This window comes from Cydia pomonella, chromosome 1 (assembly GCF_033807575.1).
Source record: "Cydia pomonella isolate Wapato2018A chromosome 1, ilCydPomo1, whole genome shotgun sequence".
Taxonomy (NCBI): domain Eukaryota; kingdom Metazoa; phylum Arthropoda; class Insecta; order Lepidoptera; family Tortricidae; genus Cydia; species Cydia pomonella.
Genome location: NC_084703.1, coordinates 41,087,497 through 41,111,375, shown reverse-complemented (window position 1 = coordinate 41,111,375; position 23,879 = coordinate 41,087,497). Strand labels below are relative to the sequence as shown.

Sequence of the window (23,879 nt, the reverse complement as noted above, 5' to 3'; positions counted from 1 at the left end):
TTTACGCAGTTCAATTTACGGTGCGTCAGCTTATTTTAAGCAGCGGTGTGGCGAGCATGCGTCATGGACCCGGGTACGTCCTTAAACTACGTCCAAAAGAGAGGTATGGGCATTGTGAATGTCATCTCGCTTTGTGTGGTAGGGCACAGCCAGTGGGTGTCATTCCAGATCCAAATTTTCTTGCGTGATTCGGCATTGGTCCCATAATAAAAGTTGTTCAGTATGACCTGTAAAGTCACTGCGCAGAGTATGGCTGGTGGTTAAAATTTCATCTTATACCTATATTCGACACAAGTAGTAAGTACTTACAGACCAACTATGATACACATTTTGCCTGTATAGTGATACAGAGTGAATAAATTAATACCTGATTTAAAAAATAAAACAAAAATAACAAATAGCATGTTATTTAATTCAGTAATCACTAATCAGTCTTAAACAATGAACATCATACTTTTAGATTAGACAACAAAATGTATATTTATACTGTGTTTCGACTTGAAAGATTTTACTGCTTTAAAACATAAGACAAACCTACCAACCAAATGTATAAAAAAAAATGTTTTTTGTGATTATTATTTTCCTATAGGTTTCACGTAAATGTTTGTAAAAAGGAAATAATCTCCATAATATAAGCTATTAGTTGACACCTCGATGAATACAATCGGTTAAGTGGTTTTCGAGATACACCGCCAAAAAGAATAGGTCCGGACGCCATCTTTGTGACGTCATTACTATCCCCTCCCACCATTTTTCCGCTTTACTACCGCATGTACGGTGATCAGGAGAAACGCCCGAACACATTGATACCGGTTGTGGGTAAGGCCGAGCTGAGTCAATTAAATCTGGCCTCGGAGCGGCTTGGGGACTACTAATAGTAAAAGTTGTTCAGTATGACCTATAAAGTCGCTGCGCAGAGTATGACTGGAGGTTAAAAGTTCACCCTGTATAAAAATTTTAAGTAAAAAGAAATATGTACCTACCTATGATTAAGACGAAAAAAGAGACTAAACGTCGAAGTAAGGTAACATTATTGTGTCTGGTTTTTATAATTGTCATTATAATTTCAGTAATTAAAACCGATACTCTATAAATTCCATTCAATACGTATCGTAACAGTCACCACAGTTTCGACCGGTAAAAGCCAGTTATCGTTACCCATGCGCAAATAAATGAGTGTAGCTTCATTGTTTATTACTCGATCTGTATGTTTTAAGGCTCATTATATTCCTTGATAATGAAGCAATATGTTTTATATTAAACAAAATTTGCGAAATACTAATATTTACGGAGATTTTTACAAAATAAAAAAAAATAATTTTATAAAAAAACTGTTTTTTGTGATTATTTTTTTTCCTATAGGTTTCAAGTAAATGTTTGTAGAAAAGGAAATAATCTCCATAATATAAGCTATTATTTGACACCTCGATGATTAAAATCGGTTAAGTGGTTTTCGAGATACACCGCCAAAAAGAATAGGTCCGGCCGCCATCTTTGTGACGTCATTACTATCCCCTCCACCATTTTTCCGCTTTACTACCGCATGTACAGTGATCAGGAGAACTGTCCGAAAACATTGATACCGGTTGTGGGTAAGGCCGAGCCGAGTCAATTAAATCGTGTTTCTAGAGGGCTTTTGAGATTTGGCGACCGTACTAATACGAAAAACCTGTAAAACTAAAAATCTACGAAACTTACTTTAAGTACTTACTGCTTATTGAGTGAAATTTATCGTTAAATAAATAGTCGCAGCCTACTCGATTCGTAACGATCTTACAACCAAAATGGTGCGTGCAATAGAGATATATAGCTGGTCCTTTATTTTATTTATAAGCTTACTCACGAGTAACGCCGATAAGAATTACACCTTGTACAAATTAGTAGCATTAACTAAAAGGGACAGGCAAACATTGTACATTATTCATAGAAACTATGACCATAGCTATTTTTTAAATGGAGTTACAAATGAAGCAGCCATACCAATGCATGTTGTAGTTGAAGACAAGTATATGACGGAATTTGAGGGTATAGTTAACAACAGTGATACTTTATTCACAAAGTATAAGCAGTTTCATTTGTATGTTGGTTTATTTATTTATAATGTTAATTTAATAATGATGTGAACACACCATGGTATATTTGGTATTTTCCCTGCAGTGCCCCACAACTGATTGAAGATGCATGGGATTCGGGAGAACTAACTGACGATAATATCATTTATAAAGGATTTCAAGATTTTTCGACAATACAAAAACTGTATCAGTACTGGGAAAACAAATATACGAAAAAAATTGAAAAAATTGTTCTTGGCAAGACACATGAAAAAAAGGATATTGTAATTTTAAAAGTTCCTGGTAATGAATCAAATGGACATAAAAATCCAGCCATTTTTATCTTAGGCGGGGAGGCAGGTCTGGACTGGATTTCACCAGCCCTGGTGCTTGCTTATATGAAAAGTCTTCTGGATGAAAAATTCCATCCATTTACAAAACGATTTGATGCATATTTCCTCCCAGTACTAAATCCCGATGGTTACACTTACAGTTTGTACAGAGTATGTAAAAACACATTTCTATACATATATTTATATTTGTACATTGTATAATTGCTGAATTTTATTCATATATCAATTTGAGACTCATTTTAGGATCGTTTTTGGGCTAAGAATAGAAAAATCATTCAGCCACGAATATTGTGCCACCCGAATCTCGCCAGAGGAGTCAACCTTGATAGGAACTGGTTACACAAAGCAAAAGGTAAAATATACATGAGGCATATTTAAACAGTAGACTTATGATTTTGCCCTAGTACAGAGTTGTATGGGAACCATTTGGACAGGGTCTAATGACTCTGACAGCATCTGGGAAAAAAAAACACTAAACTGAAGCTTCTAGGGTATTCTAGTAAATTTACTTAGTAGTTATACAACTAATATAAAAATAATTATAAAATTGCCATTCAAATATAACACCAATTATAATAAAAATTATATTATATTAATTTGACAGGTGAGAGAGCCTGTGGTACTATGTTCTTAGATAATGCTCTCTCAGAATATGAAACATATAATCTGTCAGAATTCCTGGATCAGATAGCACCAAATACCTTGGCTTTCTTCAATGTCAAAGGATTTGATAATTTAATAACTACACCTTATGCTTATGGAAATAAAGTGCAAAATAATATGGATACTATTGTAAGTACAGAGATTTTGTAAGTATGTAATATTTACTGCAAAAGATACTAATTTTGTTAGAGAATGAATGCTATGGAGCATATATGTATAATAAATATCGGCCAAGAGCATGTCGGGCTATGCTCAGTGTAGAGTTCCATAGTTATCCCTCTGTCAAAATTACAGGCTTATCGCTATTACCTCCCTTATCTCTAAGGTCATGAAGCAGATATTTAACGCTTTGGTTGTTATTAAGGCTTATTAAAATGAAATAAGTAGCGCATGCACCCTGAAAGGTGGGCCAAAATGGTTACCGAGTGGGACCCACGGAACACCATAGATGGTGCTGGCCGGGGTGCAGGCAGGCCAAAAAGGAGATGGCGGGACGACTTGGACGTATTTTATCCGGATTGGTGAGGAAACTAAAAAAAGACAGGGTTGAGGGAGAAAGCGAGGGGAGGCCTTTTGCCCAGCAGGGGGACACTAAATTAACCTAAAAAAAAGTTTATTGTTTCACATAATTCAATAAACATGAAATTATTTTTCCTGTAATGATCCAACCCCTATTTTCTTTTTAGTAATATATTGTATTCTATGCTAAATGATTATAATCCACAGGAGATAGTTAAGTGTATAGGATAAAAAAATATAAGAGATCCAATCAGAAGAGTATCTATCTAGTAGTAAGCCATAATTTAAAAAAATCGGCCTAGTGCGAGTCGGACTCGCACAGGAAGGGTTCCATACCATTATCTATAAAAACGGTCAACCATCCAAGTACTGACCCCGTCCGACGTTGCTTAACTTCAGTGATCGGATGAGAATGTCGAGATTGGAAAGCAATATTTATTTTATTCTGTTTTTAGTATTAGTTGTTATAGCGGCCACAAAAATACATAATCTGTAGAAATTTCAACTGACTAACTATCACAGTTCATGAGATACAGCCTGGTGACAGACGGATTGACGGACGGACGGACAGCGGAGTCTCAATAATAATAGGGTCCCGTTTGGGTAGGGAACCCTAAAAATTTATACAGTATCTGCCTCTACTTAAATAGCAAAAACTTAAAGTAACTACTACTTAATGTTTTGACTGGTAGAGAAATACTCTCACTAATTTGTCACTCTTAGTATAAATCGTGTCATTCACGAAGACGCATGCCTTGACTCCAATGTCATGTTATTGAAGGTCAGACTTGATAAATCTGTGCATCATCTAACTCATACTCTTTTATGTCCTTTGTTTGCATAAATCCACACAGAGCGAGCAGCGTCGCGAGGAAATTCTCTCGTGCAGCAAGCAGCTCATGTAGACGTGCCTCTGCCGAGTCAGCGTGCGCATTACCCTCGGTAGAGCGCGCTGCGTCGGCCGAGGCACGTCTACATTGGCCATTTGCCACGCGAGGAAATTTTTAGTTCAAAAATTGCAATTGCTTGTTTTGTTTTGTGTTACTAATTATGTACTATTTTTCCACAGAGGGAAATACTACGGCAAACAACTCGAGACTTGAATGCAAAGTTCAACAAGTCCTATTACTATGGGACTACCAGAAGTCTTCTGTGTAATTAATTATAATTTAGATTTAATATGCAGTTACAGACATTTATACCTTGGATTTTAGTTCGGTGGAATTCTGACATCTACTGGTGATGTCAGGCAATTAAATACTCCTCTTGAATTTGTGGTGAGAATTACAAGCCAAAATAAAACATTGCAGATATATTTTGACATGCTTATTTTTAATTACTATCATCGTAATACTTTATTTGTGACAACACAGATAATCTTATACCTTTAAACGAGCAATTCTTGTATATATATATATATATATATATATATATATTTCTGTGATCTCGGAATCGGCTCTAACGATTTCGCTGAAATTTGGTATATGGGGGTTTTTGGGGGTATACAATCGATCTAGATTAGTCTTATGTTTGGGAAAACGCGTGTTTTCGAGTTTTCATGCGTTTTTCTTTCGACGCAGAATATGGTCGCTAATTTCGTGTCGCCGGCCACTGTCCGTCTGGTTCAGCGGGTTAAGACACGGACGGCTAGAAACGAGTGTTACGGGTTCGAAACTCGCCCGGTGGCCAACTTTTTTTTAAATATATGTTCATGTTTATATATAATTTCTTAATTTTTATTGTTTTAGACAAGAATAGAATAGAATAGAATAGAATAGAATAGAATAGAATTCTATTGTATAACTGTGTACATACAAAGGTGGTCTATTTTTACATTAAACGTGTCAACAGTTGCCTGCTAGGGCGTGTAATTGCGCGGGCAAGTGTAATTTAGTAAAAAAATGTAGTTAAGATTATCATCTATACACCAACATATTACAATAAATAGTTATAAGGTTGCCCAGGCACTTTAATTTTAAAGTGCACAATTTGGTCATGAGAAAATATCAGGTATTTTTCTGGGATGAAAAATACTATTATTACTGGTATTATTCTAATGACTTTCATATATCGTAAACCTTTGGTCTATATAATTATATTTTTTATACTTTGTACTATCTCGTCTCGTTTTAAACAAAAAAATAATGTTCCAGTGAATTTGTTTATACTGTGGCAGCTCCAGCTATACTCCATATGTAACCTCTTTTTACCATATCTGGCCATTGCGACATCAAATTATGACAGCTGTCAGAATTCCACCCAACTATAAAACCAAGGTTTAGCTAATGTGTTTAAACAAAATATTAGATATGACTCGACAATTGTATTGTATTGTATACGGGCGATTTTCCGCAACTCGACAACTGGCGCCTATTTTGCGTGACATGTGGGGGTGGGCTAGTCCTGCCAGGCCAGCTCCTCGAGGAATCCTGTCAAAACCTTAACGTTGAGTAGGACCTTGGGGAGGTCTCTCGGGGATCCGAGATGTTTAGCCCTGTAGGAGTCACTCCGCTGCATTCCAACACCGACTGGACATTGAATTCTAGGGTGCAAAATTCATTGACAGGTAGAGAGTTAGATAATCAATGCTTTTCGATCGTACTATTGATATTTGCAAGTATTATTTTAGGTGCTAAAGTTTACTCAAAGCATATTTTATATGATTGCTAGGTTAGAAAAAGCATAATGAGTGAAGTTTAATAAATGTCTTTAAAATAATGAAGAAGGGAATTGAGTTATTATTTTGGTTCATGTTAATACTTTTAATAATTTTTTTTAGAAACAAAACTTGGAGCAATCACTATAATGTCATTTATCTCAAATGACAGGCTCAGTCTCTAATTTGTTTAACAAAAGTTTTGTTTCCTTTATGAAACAAGCCTGTTTAAAAAGCAAAATCCTATTTATATGGTTAAAATTCATGAAATAGCCCTTTCGGGGATAGAATATTTTGACATCTCCAATTAAAATGTATCACCCACATGGTGGCAAATTGTTCACTGAATGATTAACAACAACATGGTTGCTTTGGCATGCGCCTAAGTCGCTCTGCACAAAGGTTTTTGTTTAACAGATTAGGGACTGAGCTTGAAAAATTCATTTGAAAAAAATAATCTGAAATAATTCATATTCATAAGTATATGAGATAGGCATTGATAATTGAGTTTATCAATATAGGAATTCCCTACCTAGACATTAAATTTTACCCCCAAGAAACCGATGTCTGGATATGACTAATTAGCTCTTCTTGATTGGTTGTATTGACAAATGTATTCATTTTTTTTTTCAGTTAACTATACTGGAAACTGTGCAGACTGGGTGAAGGAAAATTTAAATGTGCCTGTAGTAGTTACCTTCTACTTAACTAACATTGATAATGTTTTGCCAGAAGCATCTGATATTGGTCCATTGCATTATGAGTTTGCAAGGGGAATAAATGAAATCCTCTCATTCACTATTGATCTTTACGGGCCACTATTCAATCAACAATGTGGACAAGAATACATGATTATATTACTACTACTGAATGTTATTATAATATTTTGATTTCTGATTGATAAGATAATTTTGATAACAGTAAATGTTTAAGTTCCACATTTGATGTATAATTTAAATGAAGTAGCAACATGAAATAAATGTTTATAGCATACTTGTCCTGGAGCCATATGTCCAATCTGATGTTGCATGTATCCATGAGGTGGGCCTTGTCCGGGCATGTTGGGATGCTGCGCTCCACCAGGTATGGGCAGTCCATTAGGACCAGAGGGATGCGAGCCAGTGGGCATGGCGTGTCCCGGACTTCCCATATGCCCTCCAACCATATGAGGCGGCATCTGATGCGAGTTGGGCGGCATGCCGGGATGTTGCTGTGGGGGCCCGTTCGAATTTGACGCAATAGGGTGAGGCGCCGGCCCGGGCGACATGTGATTCGACATCTGACTCTGAGGAGCTCCTGCCTGATGCGGTGTCGGCGGCCCGTTCACATGCTGCTGGTTGTACGGGCTGTGTGGCGACTGAGGCGGCGCCGGGCTTTGCGTAGGCGGCCCCATAGGACTTGGCGCCTGTGGCGGGGGCATTGGACTGCTCTGAGGAGACGGACTAGCCATCTTTAAGCGATATTAATGTGGTAACACCATATCACACTTGAATCATGCGAATTCGCGTCGCTAGATGATATGGCGGCGCGTCGCCCGATGTATTGACTAAATTTTCTTCTGTTCGGTCACTTCAAACACACATTACTTATGCTAAGTTTAACTGTATGTTTATCACGTTTTCAGTACTAATTCAAACATGCAATTTCTAGAAATATTAAAGAAATACGAAATATGAGAAACAGCCCCACACAAGCGAGTGAGAAAGTAGATCGGGCACCACAGTCACCACACTACCACAGAGTAAGCTAGACTACTGGCCACAGTAGATATATTTATGTCAATGACTTTTAATTTTCGTTGATGCGATAAAAGTACTACCAACTTAACGTTGATTAAAATCTACCTGTTATGAAACGGAACATTAAGCGAAGAGAGCGAGACAGCTATTGTTTTCTATTTCGTTCGCGCGAGTAAATTTCTGTTTGCTTTGTAAATGAAATGTTTGACAGCCCAGTCAGCCCATGAAATAAACCAATTGTCTGTAATGTGCATTTTTTACAACATAAAAGTATAATTTTTCCATAAAACCGTAGTGATCTTCAAAAAGAAAATTTTACTAGTGTTAAAATCTAGCTCATTTCATTTATTAGTAAGGTACTAATTCATAATTATGTGTTATAAATTACACATACGAATAATTGTTAACACGCGATTTGCCGGTATGCTGTAGATACAATATTAATCAGAAGTACATTAGATACTCCTACGTGACATCAAATTGATGAAGGAATAATGTATGAAGAGGATGATTACATTGAAGAAAACACATGGACATACATTACATTATGTGGTGAACCAACCTTCTACGAGGGGCTTAGATTTGCAAAAGACTTGATAATAGCGAACGTTATTCTGCGCTGTATAATACAGTACGTGCCCATACCACACAACGTGAGGCACAGCGTGTCCCTTGTCATCGGAACCTTCCTGCTCTACTGCAATGTCGGCGCCGCCTTCGTGTGGACAGTGGGCCTGGCTGCCAGCTCCTACATTATTATACTGGCTCTATCTTACTTGACCAAGAAGCATAGAGGGGTAATAATCTCCATCATTACCATTGGTTATCTGCTACTGTGTGAGGTATATGTGATCAATCCCAAGATGTGGCAGCAGATTCGAGGTATTCAAATGATAGCAGCAATGAAAATAATATCAGTAGCCATAGATCTGGATAGAAATCTTTTTAAGAGTATGATCAATCCTGTTGAGTTTGGCGGTTACATGATGTGCCCAGCCAATTGTATTCTTGGACCATGGATCTCCTTTCATACCTACAGCACTTACCTTGATGTAAAATTTTTATCAAGGAGGTGGATAAAATTAGTTATGATAAATTTTGCATTATCAATGTTTTTTTTAGTTTTGTCAAATTGCATTGTTCCCTGGTATGTCCCAGATAATATTACTAAATGGTTGGTTGCCTATCGAGATGCCCAAGCTTTTAGGATGTCACATTATTTTGTTTCAAGTATGTCAGTGGTGACAATGCTGAGTGCAGGTTTTGGTCTCACAAATGACTGTCACTCAGAACTAACTGTCACAAGACCATTCTTTATTGAGCTTCCAAGATCTCTTGTGCAAGTAGTAGTTTACTGGAATATGCCTATGCACCAATGGTTAAAGAATTATGTATTTAGGACATGTCAACCCTTTGGGCACTTTGTTGCTCTGCTATCAACTTATGTGGTCTCTTCATTGCTCCATGGTCTGAATTTCCAATTAGCTGCTGTCTTGCTGAGCATCGGAACCTTTTCATATGTAGAATATAATTTTAGACAGAAGGTTGCAGCAGCATTGGAAGTCTGCTGTTTAACTAACCCATGTACAAAAGCGTGCCACCACAGACACAAAAAGAACAGTTTCCTAGCTGTGCTTATCAACACTGTATTTTCCTTAACAACTATAATACACCTAGCTTATCTTGGAGTAATGTTTGAAGCATCATTTTCTGTCCAGGAGTCTGGCTACTCTTACAACCATACACTCAGTAAATGGGAAAACCTTAATTACTTCAGTCATGGTTTAGTTGCATTCACATACATTATCTATTTAATGATGTAACTTTACTAGTTGAAGAAGTTAATCATTATAGTCAATAGCATTACAAGTAATACTCTGAATTCACAATTTTTACACTGTATCTTGGGTTTCTATTGCACAGAACATAATCACACCTAATGATAGGAACTAGTGGAAATATCACGATAGGGTTAAGATCAATATTTGGTAGCTATATTTGTATCCAGTTTTAATAAAACAAAGAAATACTGTCATTTTGTATTAGAATCTTTCATAAATGCATTGTGTGATACTACCAAGGAGGGCCACCTGAGCTATGAGAAGTATAAATGGATATATATGTATTCTAAATTCATTAAGAATATGTCATCTAATTATATCACCTTACAAAATTTGCAATGCAAAAGTACCTATTTCACTTAGATTCTTTTATCATGAGGTAACTTAAAGCTGGGTGTGACTGGTAGATGTGTTTTATACTTTGTTTTAAAAATGAAAATATTAAAAAAAAACATCTTTCATTACAGTTGTGATGGAAATGCTGGGTAGTATCACACATTTGTGACCGCGGCTGGCAAAACATTCCACTTTGTCTCTTGTCATAAGTATGTCTTGGCAGGTTATTTGTATAAAGATACAAGTAAATCTTATCCTTATGTCGATTTGCCAGCCGCAGTCACATTTATTATATCATTGTAAGTACTGAAGAGTATGGTGATTGATAAATACATTTCTCAATCTGACATATTTACTGGAGAACTGTGTAATGTAGTTTATGTAGGTTTTTATCTTAATAATATCAATTTCAAAACTGATTCTAATTATTAGTTTAATTCTAAGGAACACAAATATCATTGTATAATATCAGATCTTTCGAATCTCATTCTATTCTTAACTTTTATATGATTGATCTCTTAGTATTATTATGTTTTAAGACTACTATTTTAGCTCTGAAGCAAAAACATTTCTATACTTTTTCCTTTAATTACAAAAAGTGCATGAAGAAATGTTAGACATAAATATTAGCAGCACAATAAAAACAGCTAAAGTTATTATCAGACTTTTCTTACAACCAACTTATTTTATTAAATTCTATTTTAAAGTTCTTTCTGGTAACATCACTAGATGTTGTAACAGTTGCAGTAAAGGTTTCATCTTCATTTTGGTAAATTCGTATCCTGAAATTTACTTTTTTGGCAGTAGGGACATCAGCACAAACCTCAGTGTTCTCAAGTAAATCTTTGCTAGAGTTAAAGTACTCTGGCCGTGTGTATAACATAGTCACTTTATGGCCTTGCACAGCTTTTTGTACAATATGAAGAAGGTTTCTTAAATAAATATCCATCTTGGTAATTTTAAAGCTCTGTTCTGACCAATAGAATGCTGTCAGCGTATCAATCACACACAGTGAAATATTATGTTTTGTTAAAATATTTTCTAGGTTTTGAAAAGTGGTGTATAGTTCAGTAGCATCAAAAACATCCAATATGAAAATATTTTTAATCACATCATTAAGCACCTTTCCACAGTCATCCTCACGAAGGCCAAAATTATATTGTGTGTGAAGTTTATTCTGTAATGATGCAGTTAATGCTTGCAAGCTAATGTGACCATCTGTATTTAAGATTAGAACACCTATTTCGGCACCACCAAATTTTATAGGAAGTACAGCTTCGGTAATCATGTCAATGAGTAGAAATGAACAGCTTCTGTTGCTAAATATTTCGATCACTTCTCCTGACTTCGGACTCGTTTGAAACAAGTTAGGGTAGAAATTGTCGACTATAGTTTTCTTGGTGGACAATCTTGTTAACAATTGTATTCCGGATTCTACTTTGAATTTAGTTTTCTCCATATCTAAAGCCTGCACAAAAAGTTACTTTTTAAAGTTGTTATGTAACTAAAATAATAACGGTTTGCAATAGTTTATCGGCATAACTATGATTGGAAGAGTATTGGTAAAAACGTAGTATGATTTTTTTAACCATTCAACAATACATTTTTTATAGAATTAAAATAAATATTTCTTTTAAAGTTGTAACAAAATCAAGCAACCGGCCTCTCGCTTATATTTTTGACAGTTTGATGAGTTTGACGTTTTTTAAGTACGTTCAAAAACCGAGGTAACCTTAGTATTTCTCAAAGAGAAAATAACTCTGTTAAAGCCCGACCAGAAGAAATATATGATCATTGTCAAGAGGGCGCTGTTATTCACATGTATAGGGCGACAGTTCAGTTTAGTACGAAAAAAACAGTTGCATTGAAATGCCGCAATATGGCGCGTGAATCATAAATTACTGGTCAAGTTTTAAGAGTATTTTTGGTTGGATTTTGTTAGTAGAATTCTTTTCACAATGAATGTTTTAATATGCTCATCTCATTGGAATATGCCTTCTCCTTATGAGTGAATTTGAATATTTGATCAACACCAAATGAATGTAGCAACTGAAAATGAGTGGACTGGACTTGAGCGATGAATATTTTAACATCACGGTTATGAATTTAGAAATTTGACCAGGGCTATAACAACGAAAATCGAAGTTCGTCAATTGCGGGCATTTTTCTCTGTCTCTCTAAATACGTCTTAGTGAGAGTAAAAGAGAAAGATCCCCGCTAATTTCGGTTTTCGCGGTAGGCCCCCGAATCCAAATTCCAAACCAAAGAAAAATCACTAGGTAGTGGGTATCCAAACGCTCCCTTCATTATGGCATCTGTCAATTGTCATTGTCGCGAACGCGATACTCGCGATGCCGATGCTGTCATAGTACATATTGTTCTTGGCACGCACGATATCGCAATTTGATTTGATTTTTTACAAAATCCACTAGTACCTGTAATATAGCAGGTAAGAGAGAATAAATTAAAAATTATGATATCTTGAAATTACAGTAAATAAACAGCTTTCTTAAAACCTTACATATTTGTCCTTTTTACAGAGGCTCCAATGACTACGTGTGGTCTTTGTAATCACTAAATTTGAAGAAACGAAGTACTAAATAGTTAAAAAGAACAATAGGCTGTATACTTGGGAAAAGCAACTACTTCTATATATTAAAAATTAAGCAGATTAAGGACTTAGTTCAAAATGAAATACTGTAGCCTACTTTTGATATTTATCATAACCTGCGGTCTTCTAGAATGTATGGTTGCAGAGCTAATTACTATGTCCTTGATGGGTGCAGCTTTTATAACAGGTGGTTGGTACAAGTGGCAAACGATAAAAGAGAACTCATATTGTCGGTTCATGGAATGTTGCAATGAAAATTATGTCCCATATGACATTGAGAGTAAGTGTTGTTTAAGTTTGAAGTTATTGGTACTAAAGCTGACTATGCAGGATCAACTTTACCATCACCATAATATATGCATGGCAAAATTGCCTTCGAAAAACAGCACTAAGTGTCATAACATATAAGCTACTCTTTGCATGTTTTAACTTCATAAACATTTCAGAATTAAAGTCATCACTCTCCAAGTATATGTTTGGACAACCCCTAGTGAATGAGCTAGGCAGTATTATAAGTGCACACAAAGAAGCAGTGCTTAACAACAGCAACCGGAAGGCACTAGTGATTAGTCTGCATGGTTGGTCAGGAGTTGGCAAGAACTATGCCTCCAATATGATCGCTGAGGCCCTCTACAAGAAGGGCACTAAAAGCCAGTATGTCAAGTTGTTCATGGGAGATAAGGACTTTAACTGTGAGGATTTGGACAAGAAGAAGGTAGGTGCAAATTTGAATAGATAGGTGGTAACAACAGATGTATAATTAACCCTCCAAGTGGTAGGCAATCGCTTCCCGATTGATTCATCGTGATCATCATATTAGCCTCCAGTCGCCCACTGCTGAGCATAGCCCTCTCTTATATGATAATACATAATACAAAACTTCATACCGGCGTCAACCCGAGCATGCGCAATGAGAAATTCTAAGTGGTTAATAGATGGGTTTACTTTTTACCTTCTCGAACCTTATTATTATTATATAGCCCTTTGTTCTGAACATGATTGTTCTTTTTGATAGTCTTGAATTATTATATGAAGTCTCTTAGTTCAGTGTGCCTGTCGGCAAAGGCCTCCTCCAACTCCTTCCAGTATCTTCTCTCTCTTGCCACCCTTGTCCAGAGTGGTCCCACTGTACGAATAATTTCGTCTTCCCATCTTGTTACTTGAGGGCCTTGCGATCTTGACCCGTCTGTAGGGTGCCACATGAGAACTCTTTGGCTCCACTTTTCTGTCTTACATCTTATAGTGTGACCTGCCCACCTCCATTTTTGCATATCTATGTGAGTGAGGATATCTGCTACTTTTGTTCTAGCTCTTATGTCAGAGCTGCGGTTTCTATCCTGTAGTTTTACCCCGAGCATGCTCCTCTCCATAGCTTTCTGGCACTTTGCAAGTTTATCTCTTTGTTTTTTAGTAAGAGAACCTTATAGTTCAATCTGATTTTACAAACCACACCAGTTTGATTCCGCCTGTCTTGGGTAATGTTCTTAACGCATTAAAAACAATTTATAATCAAAGTCATGAACTATGAACATGAGTTACTATACATAATCTGTGCAAAATGAGAGTGAATTTAGTAATAAATGTAATACTTTGGTGAACCAAAAAGAATGTGACAGATTGTGAAGCTCTGCTAACAACTGTTATGATATGATAATCAGTCTTCTTCTTCTTCCGCGCATTGTCCCAGCATTTTGCCATGGCTCATGGGAGCCTGGGGTCCGCTTGACAGCTAATCTCAAGATTTGGCCTAGGCACTAGTTTTTACGAAAGCGACTGCCATCTGCCCTTCCAACCTAGAGGGTAAACTAGGCCTTGTTGGGATTACTCCGGTTTCCTCACGATGTTTACCTTCACCGAAAAGCAACTAGTAAATATCAAAAGATATTTCGTACATAAGTTCCGAAAAACTCATTGTAGTAATCATGTTCTTTGAAAAAAATCGTTGCGAAATTATGTCGAATTATTATGTCTAAATAATGATGTAGGTGCAATATAATTGTAATATGCCTAATGTACAAAACATAATTATATAATCAATTTACATTTTCAGAAGGAAGTAATGTCCGAAGTATTTAGGGTTGTGAAGAGCTGTCCAATGTCTCTAATAATATTTGATGAAATACATGACATGTGTCCGAGCATTCTGGACACTGTGAAGCCGTTCCTGGATCACCACCAGTCTGTGGATGGAGTTGATTTTAGGTATGTATGTATATAATATTTGATTATCGTGTTAACGTAAGGACATTAAGCACAAATAATTTCGTACATTGAACCGCCATTTCTGACCTCAGGCGCACGCGCATAATATATTGCTGTTCGTCGCACAGTGGCGCTGACCACCGGCATCGTACATCGCACAGCAATATATTGCTGTCTCTCGCACAGTGGCGCTGACCACCGGCATCGTACACCGCACAGCAATATATTGCTGTCTCTCGCACAGTGGCGCTGACCACCGGCATCGTACACCGCACAGCAATATATTGCTGTCTCTCGCACAGTGGCGCTGACCACCGGCATCGTACATCGCACAGCAATATATTGCTGTCTCTCGCACAGTGGCGCTGACCACCGGCATCGTACATCGCACAGCAATATATTGCTGTCCCTCGCACAGTGGCGCTGACCACCGGCATCGTACATCGCACGGCAATATAATAATTACACCCGTGCGATAGAGATAGGTAATGTCGGGACAATGTACAAAATTCTTCGTGCACAGCGTCCTTACTTTAGACTCTTATCTTCTTGAGTATTCAATCAAACTTTTTGAACCAAGGGCCCCTTCCAGGCTTCAGCTTCCTGTACGCGAAGCGCGCCGAACTGTTCTTGAATATTGATTGTCTTAGCATACGAAGAGTCCAGGAGAATAATTAGTAACTTATTCTTAAATTGATTTGTATGGTTATTCTTTAACATTATCCTTTTCCTAGACAACTCCTCGCGAGGCAATTCATTCTGGATAATAAATTTTAAAGAGGTACCTACTGATTTGGGGCTATTACTGGTAAAAATATGTATACTATTAAAGATGCACTTTTCTGCATTACAGGAACAGCATATTCATCTTTATCTCTAATATTGGAGGAGGTCAGATAGCCTCGACTCTTTTGGACTTGTATGGACAAGGAGTGAAAAGGAGTGATGTGGAATTCCACATGTTCGAACCTATAATTCGCAAAACGGCATATTTTACAGGTATACACTTTCTTCTTGTTTTATAGAAAGGTAAAATTACAATACTCCAGATCACTTTGAACTCCATAAAGGCAATTCTATTTGTATGAATTAAATGTATACAAATTTGTTATTATTTTAGTATATAACGTTTTGAACGCAAAAAACAACTAAAGTCATCGTTGCTAGTCGTGCCCACCGGGCCATGGACAACTATAGGTGTTATGGCGGACGCTGTCAAAGTAACCTTCACACTTTCGAGTAAGATTTACATTAGCGCTCTTGCGCCCGGGATCTTAGCGTTTGAGTGATGTTTGTCTTTATGACATTAAGCGTTCAAAGAGTTAATATATTTTTAGGGGAAGCGAGCGGTAATAGCCGACTCGTACCAATGAGTTTTTCGGAACTTACGTATGAAATTTACCAGTAAATTTTCGGTGAAGGAAAACATCGTGAGGAAACCGGTCTAATCCCAATAAGGCCAGTTTACCCTCTGGGTTGGAAGGTCGGATGGTAGTCGCTTTCGTAAAAACTGGTGCCTACGCCAATTCTTGGGATTAGTTGCCAAGCGAATACAAGGCTCCCATGAGCCGTGGCAAAATACCGGGGCAACGCAAGGAAGATGATGATAAGATTTAATATATTTTTCTCTAAAGCATAACTAAAATCCAGTTATGACGCAATTATGTATTTCTGTTTCGGAGCAAGTTCGAATTGAAAGTGTATCATTCGAAGTGCGAAGGTGTTGCGTTTCACTTCAACGTCTTGATTATAAAATGACAGACATACTAAAAGCTTCTTAGTGAAATCTAGTAATAGTAGTTTATGTGACTGCTACATAATAAAAGGCATTAAAACACACGAGTGTGGGTTTAAGATACGAACGAAGCGAGTTTCTTAATAGGATCACACGAGTGTTTTAATGCCGAATTACGTACAGTTACATACACTATTTCATCTACACACATATTATAAACTTTCTATGATATATTCACTAACTCAAATTACAGAGAGCATCGTTGCTCTCTTGGCGGAACTCGCGGATATGTGGTGACGTCACCGAAATATTTTTATTGCTCATTTTACACGAAACTTTTGCTATAGTTACTTTAAAAATAACAAAACATATATATTCATTTTATACTTAAAACTAATTAATAGATAAACTGTACGTCAAATGGCGGCAAATGAAAACATTTTTAGAAATATGTCATAATTGTAAGGTCCGACCGAGATCTCGGTCTCGGTCTCGGTCTCGGCATTCTCGGCCAAAAATCGGGCCGAGATCTCGGTCTCGGCTCTCGGCCAAAATGGGCCGAGATTCTTGCCGAGACCGAGACTAGGCAATAAGTTATCATTGGTGGATTTTGAATTTACCGCGCACGAGCACCCGTTTCTAAGCCACCCGTTGGTTGCTTCGCCCGCTTGGTGTGACGTTTTTTGTGATTTTGATTGGTTTCGTACCCACATTTTAAGCCAATTACTTATCAAATACGGTGTTGGGATCGGATAGGCTCGGTTGCCAGTAATGACTTGTTCTTTGCTTCTTTTCGTTTTGTGGTTGTTGTTATTGCGGAAGAGTTAATAAATGAGTGTATATTGTTATTGAGATGTAACTTAAATTAACTTGATGTGGGTGTAACATGACACTGGATATTTTGATACTTAATATATTTTTGTTTACGGGAAAAAGTAAAGCAGTAGGTAAGTACAAAACAATACCTGTGGCGGCTTACTGTTGTGGAATATTGGACATAATTTCATGCTAACTTTGCATCTCTATGCAGTTTTGACGAAACTCGCGGTGTGGTTTTTGAGACATAGGTTGATTTTCATTTAATGTGGCTTAGCTTAGTAGCAAGCCACTAACTGACCAGTTAAACGACGAGCATTGTCACAATTTAACGGACCATAACGCTGAAAAATTACGTTTTTTGGGTAACAATATATAACTTTTTAAATTTTAATTATTGTTACTGTACCTCTTTTTGTGCACATCCGTACTAGAAAGACCGGCCAAGTGCGTGTCGGGCAACGTATAATGGAGGGTTCCGTACCTTCATACAATACAAAAAGCCAGACAAGCAAAAGAGCGAATGTTCGCGGCACTTCCTTCATTTTAATAAGAAGATATTCAAAATCATTTCCCTGAAAAAGTATTTATTACAGCTTAATTATTTACCTTACTAAGATGCGACTTACATAATACACCATCGTTCCATATATCGTTTTAAAATATATCGTATAGTTTTCGAGTAAAATGGTTATGACATACGGACAGACACAGACAGACGGCAATGGCGAAACTATAAGCGTTTTTGCCATTTTGGCTACGGAACCCTAAAAATACTATTTATTTAATAGCGCTACGAAGTGGCCATAATAACTTTTTCTGATAAATCATCAAATTTCGACTATTAAAACATTTTGATTGCTAAAATCGTGTTTTTTTCTTCTATTTTATAAATTCTCGGTCTCGGTCTCGGTCTCGGCCGAGAATGCCATTGAATCTCGGTCTCGGTCTCGTTCTCGGCCGAGACAGAAAACGCGTTCTCGGTCGGACCTTACATAATTGTATGCAATTGACATTTCATTTCGAACAAAAAAGCATCTCGACTGATATTAGAATAGAGGTCAAATGGAATTGTTTTTTTTTCAGAGATGTTTCTAATTTGAAATCATAATCAAATCGATTTTGATGTAGTTATGAAGCAATTACAACATCATCACAGATAAGAAATTTGTTGTAACAAAACACTTTATCGTAATGTTGGCCATTATTTACGGATTTTGAAGGCATCATAGAGGGTTTATGATATGTGTGTAAATAAAGTAAATAACCCCACAGCGGTGTGCGCCCACGTCACGCGAGTCTACGCCGGGACCGCTATATGGCTCAAACTTGTAAATAACTTTTGTTTGCAGGTGGTTTCAAGCAGTCGTCGACGATCGCGAACCACCTGATAGACCACTACATCCCGTTCCTGCCGCTGGAGCAGCAGCACGTGGAGCAATGCGCGCTGGCCGAGCTGCGCGCGCACGGCGTCGCCGACCCCACAGAGCAGATGATGGCGTAAGTAGCAGTCGACATCACCACCTGATAGATAACTACGTTCTTGGCCGAGCTGCACGCGCACGGCTTCGCGCAGCCCACAGAGCAGATGATGGCGTAAGTAGCAGTGGACTTTCCCCACCTGATAGACCACTACGTTCCTGGATGAGCTGTACGCGTACGGTTTCGCCGAGCTCATTGAGCAGATGATGGTGTAAGTTGAGCCCACTAGCCCGAGGACTGACGGCGAACGCCGTGCATGAGTTAAAACAAAAGTATAGCGTGCACCCTCAGAGCGTGCATTTCGTGGCCGAAATGTAAGCGTAAGGCGTAGGTATACCTAAAGCAGAGTGACTGAAAGAAAAGTCAAACTATCTACAGGATTGCATTTTGTTTTAATGAATTGACTATAACCAGGTATAGTTATTGTCATGTTCTCTTTTTAACCGACTTCAAGATTTCAGAAGAACGTTCTAAATTGGGTTATATGTTATTTTTAAGTGTTGTTATTCCATAACCCCGTAATTACTAGACCGATATTGAAAATTCTTTTGTTGATTGAAATCTGAAATTATATACATACAGATTGGTCCCAGTTTTGTCAAAGCCCAGATCTCATGATGAGATCCATGAGGAATCGAGGGAAGTCCTCAAATCAACAAATCAATCATTTACATTTTTATAAAGTGACATTTGATGAAGTGGAACTGCTGATGATGTGACAGAACAGAACTTATCGACGACGTATAGTTTACGTTTGGCGATTTTTCCTCTTGTTGTGTTTGTTCTGCAAGTTAGGGTTTTAAGCCACATGTTTGTCAAGCTCGAGTTCAGAAGATGGGAGCCATGAGAAATCCAGGGAACTTCTCAAATTTTATAGTTTTTTTTTAGTATATTTAATAGTTTAAAAGTTTTAGTTATAAAAACTAATCATTTGCATTTAAATGGTGCCTTTTGGTGAAATGGAACTGCTCATGAAGACCAGGATGGAACTCCTCTACGACAATTTTTTGAGATGCACCATGGCTGTAATAATTAAATGGCATAATTTCAAACAGCTTGTGAAGTCGGTTTTTTTTTCTATTTAAGATTATGGAGCGTACTTTTTGGTTATAAACCTCACTCCGCTTTAGGTATAATTAGTGGTTTGAAATATTCCTCATATGTCATGGGCACATTTTATTTCATTTTATTTTATTTATTATTGAGAAACAAACAGCGAAAAATAATACATATGTTTAAACAAATATACAATACACACAAAGCCATAACAGTTTCCACTTATAGAATAATAACATTCTTTGTTGCTCAAACCAGACTTATATAATTCACATCACATGATAATATCATATGTAGATCCTCTTAAAGGGCCCACTGATTAACAGTCCGCCTGTCTGTTGTTCGGAACTGTCAAAGTTTTGTTCTAACTGACAGGCCGATACCGTCCGGCGGACTGTTAATCAGTAGGCCCCTTTAAGATTTTGATTAATTTAATGAATGTAGTGATATAACTATTATAATACACAAAACATCGATTATATACTTAGTCATATGTGATGACAGGTAGGTACATACTTTAATTTTTAAGAAGTTTTTAAGCCGCGTTCTCACTTAGTGTTCTGAACAGTTCTGAGCGAGCAATCGTTTGTTCGTTCGGTAGATGGAAGCACTTGTTCCAATAGTAAATGGGAAGAGCACACATTTGCTTTTGCTCAAACGAAATGTTGCTCAGAACACGGCTTTACGGAATAATTATGATCGACCTCTTCATTTTTTTGAATTAAAAAATAAATAAAATAGGAAGCGAACATGAAATAATGTAAATAGTAAATAGTGTACGCAACATCTTTCCTCCATCCTTGACGCTGTGTATTTTATTTTCATTTCATATTATATTTTTCTTATTTTCAGAGATGCGATGTCCGTGATAACGTACGGGCCGAGCGAAGCGCAGCCAATTTTCGCGAATAACGGCTGCAAAAGATTCACGAAGCACATTCCCTACGTAGTACAGAAGCACAAACCGAAAAAGGAGAACAGTGATCTATAAATGGTCTATTGTTATAAGTTGCAATTGTGATAATTTAAGAAATCGTGTTTACTTTTTAAAAGCGGGGTTTTCACACTGAGCAAGCATTTGGGCATGCACCGTCTTACCTACCAACCAGGGGTCGACACTCCACGGCACGCGAGCTGCTTGGAATGGGGTTTCGGGCAGCTGCGTGTCCTTTGTGAGCACAGATGCACCCGGTTACAGATTAAAATTAACCTGTATGCATTTCAATAAGGATTACTATGAGGTGTTATAATAAAATAGGCTTTCAAAAGGTTGAAGGTTGCGAACCTCTTGATTGATGATAGTTTTCATCGTTTTCACTAGATCAAAACACGACTTACGTATGAGTATTAGATACTCGTATTTTAAATAGAACTATGTTCTGCTTTGTACCTTAATATGTTTTAATAGTAAGTACGCTATTTATTATAAAAATCTATAAGTATTTTTTCATATTTAAACGGTGTCCTAACTTTTTAAAAGTATTCTTGTTTTATGTGGTCTTGAAGTAAAAAATAAATAACGCAGGTATCATAAAAGTAAACGAAATAATGGTTAAACCTATAATCAAACAAATAATTGTCATTGTTTTATTAACTAATTACTTCCATTTTTATATGATACTAATAAAGATAAGTACAGTTGAGCTGTTCTGTAAGTATTTTATAAAGCAAGCTAAGTACGAATCTCTCTGGAAAGTTACCTCCTTGTTTGTGCCAAGTTAATTTTGTGTCATTTGGGTGCTTATGGGTGCTCAGGCTCAGCTATTGCTCTGGGTAGCATTCATAATTTATTTAATTTTTATTAGATTCCCCAGTGATACCTACTAATCGAAATAAATTAAGTTTTTTTATACTGTATATTTGTTTTACGTCCATCAACGTTAAAAATAAATGTTACTATTAGTACTGCTTGTTTTATTATTTCACAAACTTCTTTTTGTCGCGTTGTCCCGGCATTTTGCCACGGCTCATGGGAGCCTGGGGTCCGCTTGACAACTAATCCCATGATTTGTCGTAGGCACTAGTTTTTACGAAAGCGACTGCCATCTGACCTTCCAACTTCCAACCCAGAGGGTAAACTAGACCTTGTTGGGATTAATTCGGTTTCCTCACGATGTTTTCCTTCACCGAAAAGCGACTGGTAAATATCAAATGATATTTCGTACATAAGTTCCGAAAAACTCATTGGTACGAGCCGGGGTTGGCACCCGCGACCTCCGGATTGCAAGTCGCACGCTCTTACCGCTAGGCCACCAGCGCTTCCTCTTATTATTATTATTACACAAACATCCAAATCATACCAAAAGAATATTATTAATACTTAGTCTACAGTATGGGGTTCTTCAAAAAAGGAGTGTACTTACCTACATGTTTTTAAAGGGTCGGCAACGCGCATGTAACCCCTCTGGAGTTGCAGGCGTCCATAGGCTGCGGTGACTGCTTACCATCAGGCGGGCCGTATGCTTGTTTGCCACCGTCGTGGTATAAAAAAATACAAGCTTTTATTACTGTCTGTACTTTTCTTTCAACAGTCTTTTACACATTGTCACAATTGTAACAAACCCAAACTCGAAGAGATTACATTCATGGATTAGTATATATATTGTGAAAGCAATCTTTATGAATTTGAAAGGGCAAAAGGAAGTGCCTATCTTTTCTCGGCACGTTTCGTCGTATTTTCGGACTCTCGTAGTTTCGGTTTGAATAACGCTAGAGAGCTGGAATCTTTAGGGTACTATGTAGTCAGTATGTCATTTGTTGTTTATCGCCTAGCTGTCAACAGTGTCAATCCGAGAGTTGTGACGTCATCAGAATCTTCAATGACGTTTCGAGTTTGGTCACGTGACGTGTGCCAAAAGATATTTTAAATTCAATATTTCCAAAAATATGGTCAGTACAGGTCCCCTAAAAGTAGTTTAACATATTCTTATAATCCAAAAGAATTTATTGGGATACAATTCTGCCCTAAGATTTGTAGATGGAACAACCCTATTATTAAGTTAAGATCTACCTACTGTATGTAAAGTGCAGTCGTCTGATGGTTTTGCTGTAAACATTTATTATTTTAAGGTAAATAATAACTATGGTCCCAACAAGATGTATTGTTATGAACTGGAAAAACACTAAAAGAATAGTGACTGCAAATTCTACAGATTTCCAAAAGTATGGTGGCCACAAGAACAGAGAAATAAGTGAATTGCCTTTTAAGAATAAAAAGCAACCAATCATTTGAAAAATTAACAGGTAAGTTCATTTTTAAATGAGCCCAATAGTACTAAGTAAAAGTAAACACCTATGTGAATTATAATATAGTATAGAGTCTGTGCGGAAAGAGAAGAGTCTTAGAATGTATGGGTTTTCTGGCATTCCATGACTTGTTTTTTCGCATATACTATGCGAGTTAAAAAATTTAGTTTTTTGGGTGACTTAAAAAAATATAGTATTTTAGTTTATAAATATCTGAAGTCCTGGTTCATAAGTATGTACTTACCTACTATTTTTTTTTCAGTGTGCAGACATCAAGTTTTTAGCACCAGATTATCTGACTTGAAAGCTGTGGAAAATAGTTCTTATAATTATTTATTTGGGCATGACTGGAGACTTATGTTATCATGTACCTAATACACGTACACGATTACCTAAGAGAACTTATACCTACTCGTAACTGAAATGTCGGCTAGTTGACTCGTAGATTTTATACAATAAAAATATATGTACCTAATTTTATTTTATTTATTTTTGACTTACTATGTCTGTATGTATTTTTTCAATGTTTAATCATACCTATTTTTGCAAAATACATATACATACATACACGTG

General features: G+C 36.9%; 5 protein-coding genes across 5 annotated transcripts in view; 3 read left to right on the top strand and 2 right to left on the bottom strand.

Moving 5' to 3' along the window:
- Positions 1 to 7,953, bottom strand: part of LOC133523816 (ATP-dependent helicase brm) — a 35,081-nt gene extending 27,128 nt beyond the window's left edge. The window contains exon 1 of the mRNA XM_061859560.1: positions 7,237 to 7,953. Coding sequence (XP_061715544.1) covers positions 7,237 to 7,692 — 456 coding nt within the window. The 5' untranslated portion in view covers positions 7,693 to 7,953. The remainder of the gene's footprint in view (positions 1 to 7,236) is intronic.
- LOC133523823 (zinc carboxypeptidase-like) lies at positions 1,673 to 7,180 on the top strand. Its single transcript, XM_061859572.1, has 6 exons — positions 1,673 to 2,077; positions 2,158 to 2,554; positions 2,648 to 2,756; positions 3,009 to 3,196; positions 4,656 to 4,740; positions 6,876 to 7,180. The coding sequence occupies exons 1-6, from the start codon at positions 1,785 to 1,787 to the stop codon at positions 7,130 to 7,132; spliced, it is 1,329 nt and encodes a 442-aa protein (XP_061715556.1). The 5' UTR covers positions 1,673 to 1,784; the 3' UTR covers positions 7,133 to 7,180.
- Positions 7,954 to 8,033: 80 nt separating the features above from the next.
- Positions 8,034 to 10,815, top strand: LOC133523834 (protein-serine O-palmitoleoyltransferase porcupine). The gene has a single exon (XM_061859583.1). It carries the CDS (start codon positions 8,476 to 8,478, stop codon positions 9,802 to 9,804), a length of 1,329 nt encoding a protein of 442 aa, XP_061715567.1. The 5' UTR covers positions 8,034 to 8,475; the 3' UTR covers positions 9,805 to 10,815.
- On the bottom strand, positions 10,809 to 11,903 carry LOC133523860 (DNA repair protein XRCC2-like). The gene is made up of 2 exons (XM_061859615.1): positions 11,761 to 11,903; positions 10,809 to 11,626 (listed from the first exon to the last, which is right to left on the bottom strand). The coding sequence occupies exon 2, from the start codon at positions 11,615 to 11,617 to the stop codon at positions 10,829 to 10,831; it is 789 nt and encodes a 262-aa protein (XP_061715599.1). The 5' UTR covers positions 11,618 to 11,626; positions 11,761 to 11,903; the 3' UTR covers positions 10,809 to 10,828.
- A 566-nt stretch (positions 11,904 to 12,469) lies between these two features.
- LOC133523852 (torsin-1B) lies at positions 12,470 to 21,965 on the top strand. The gene is made up of 7 exons (XM_061859603.1): positions 12,470 to 12,607; positions 12,699 to 13,049; positions 13,216 to 13,484; positions 14,820 to 14,971; positions 15,825 to 15,970; positions 18,875 to 19,022; positions 20,913 to 21,965. Exons 2-7 carry the CDS (start codon positions 12,848 to 12,850, stop codon positions 21,049 to 21,051), a joined length of 1,056 nt encoding a protein of 351 aa, XP_061715587.1. The 5' UTR covers positions 12,470 to 12,607; positions 12,699 to 12,847; the 3' UTR covers positions 21,052 to 21,965.
- Positions 21,966 to 23,879: the final 1,914 nt, after the last annotated feature.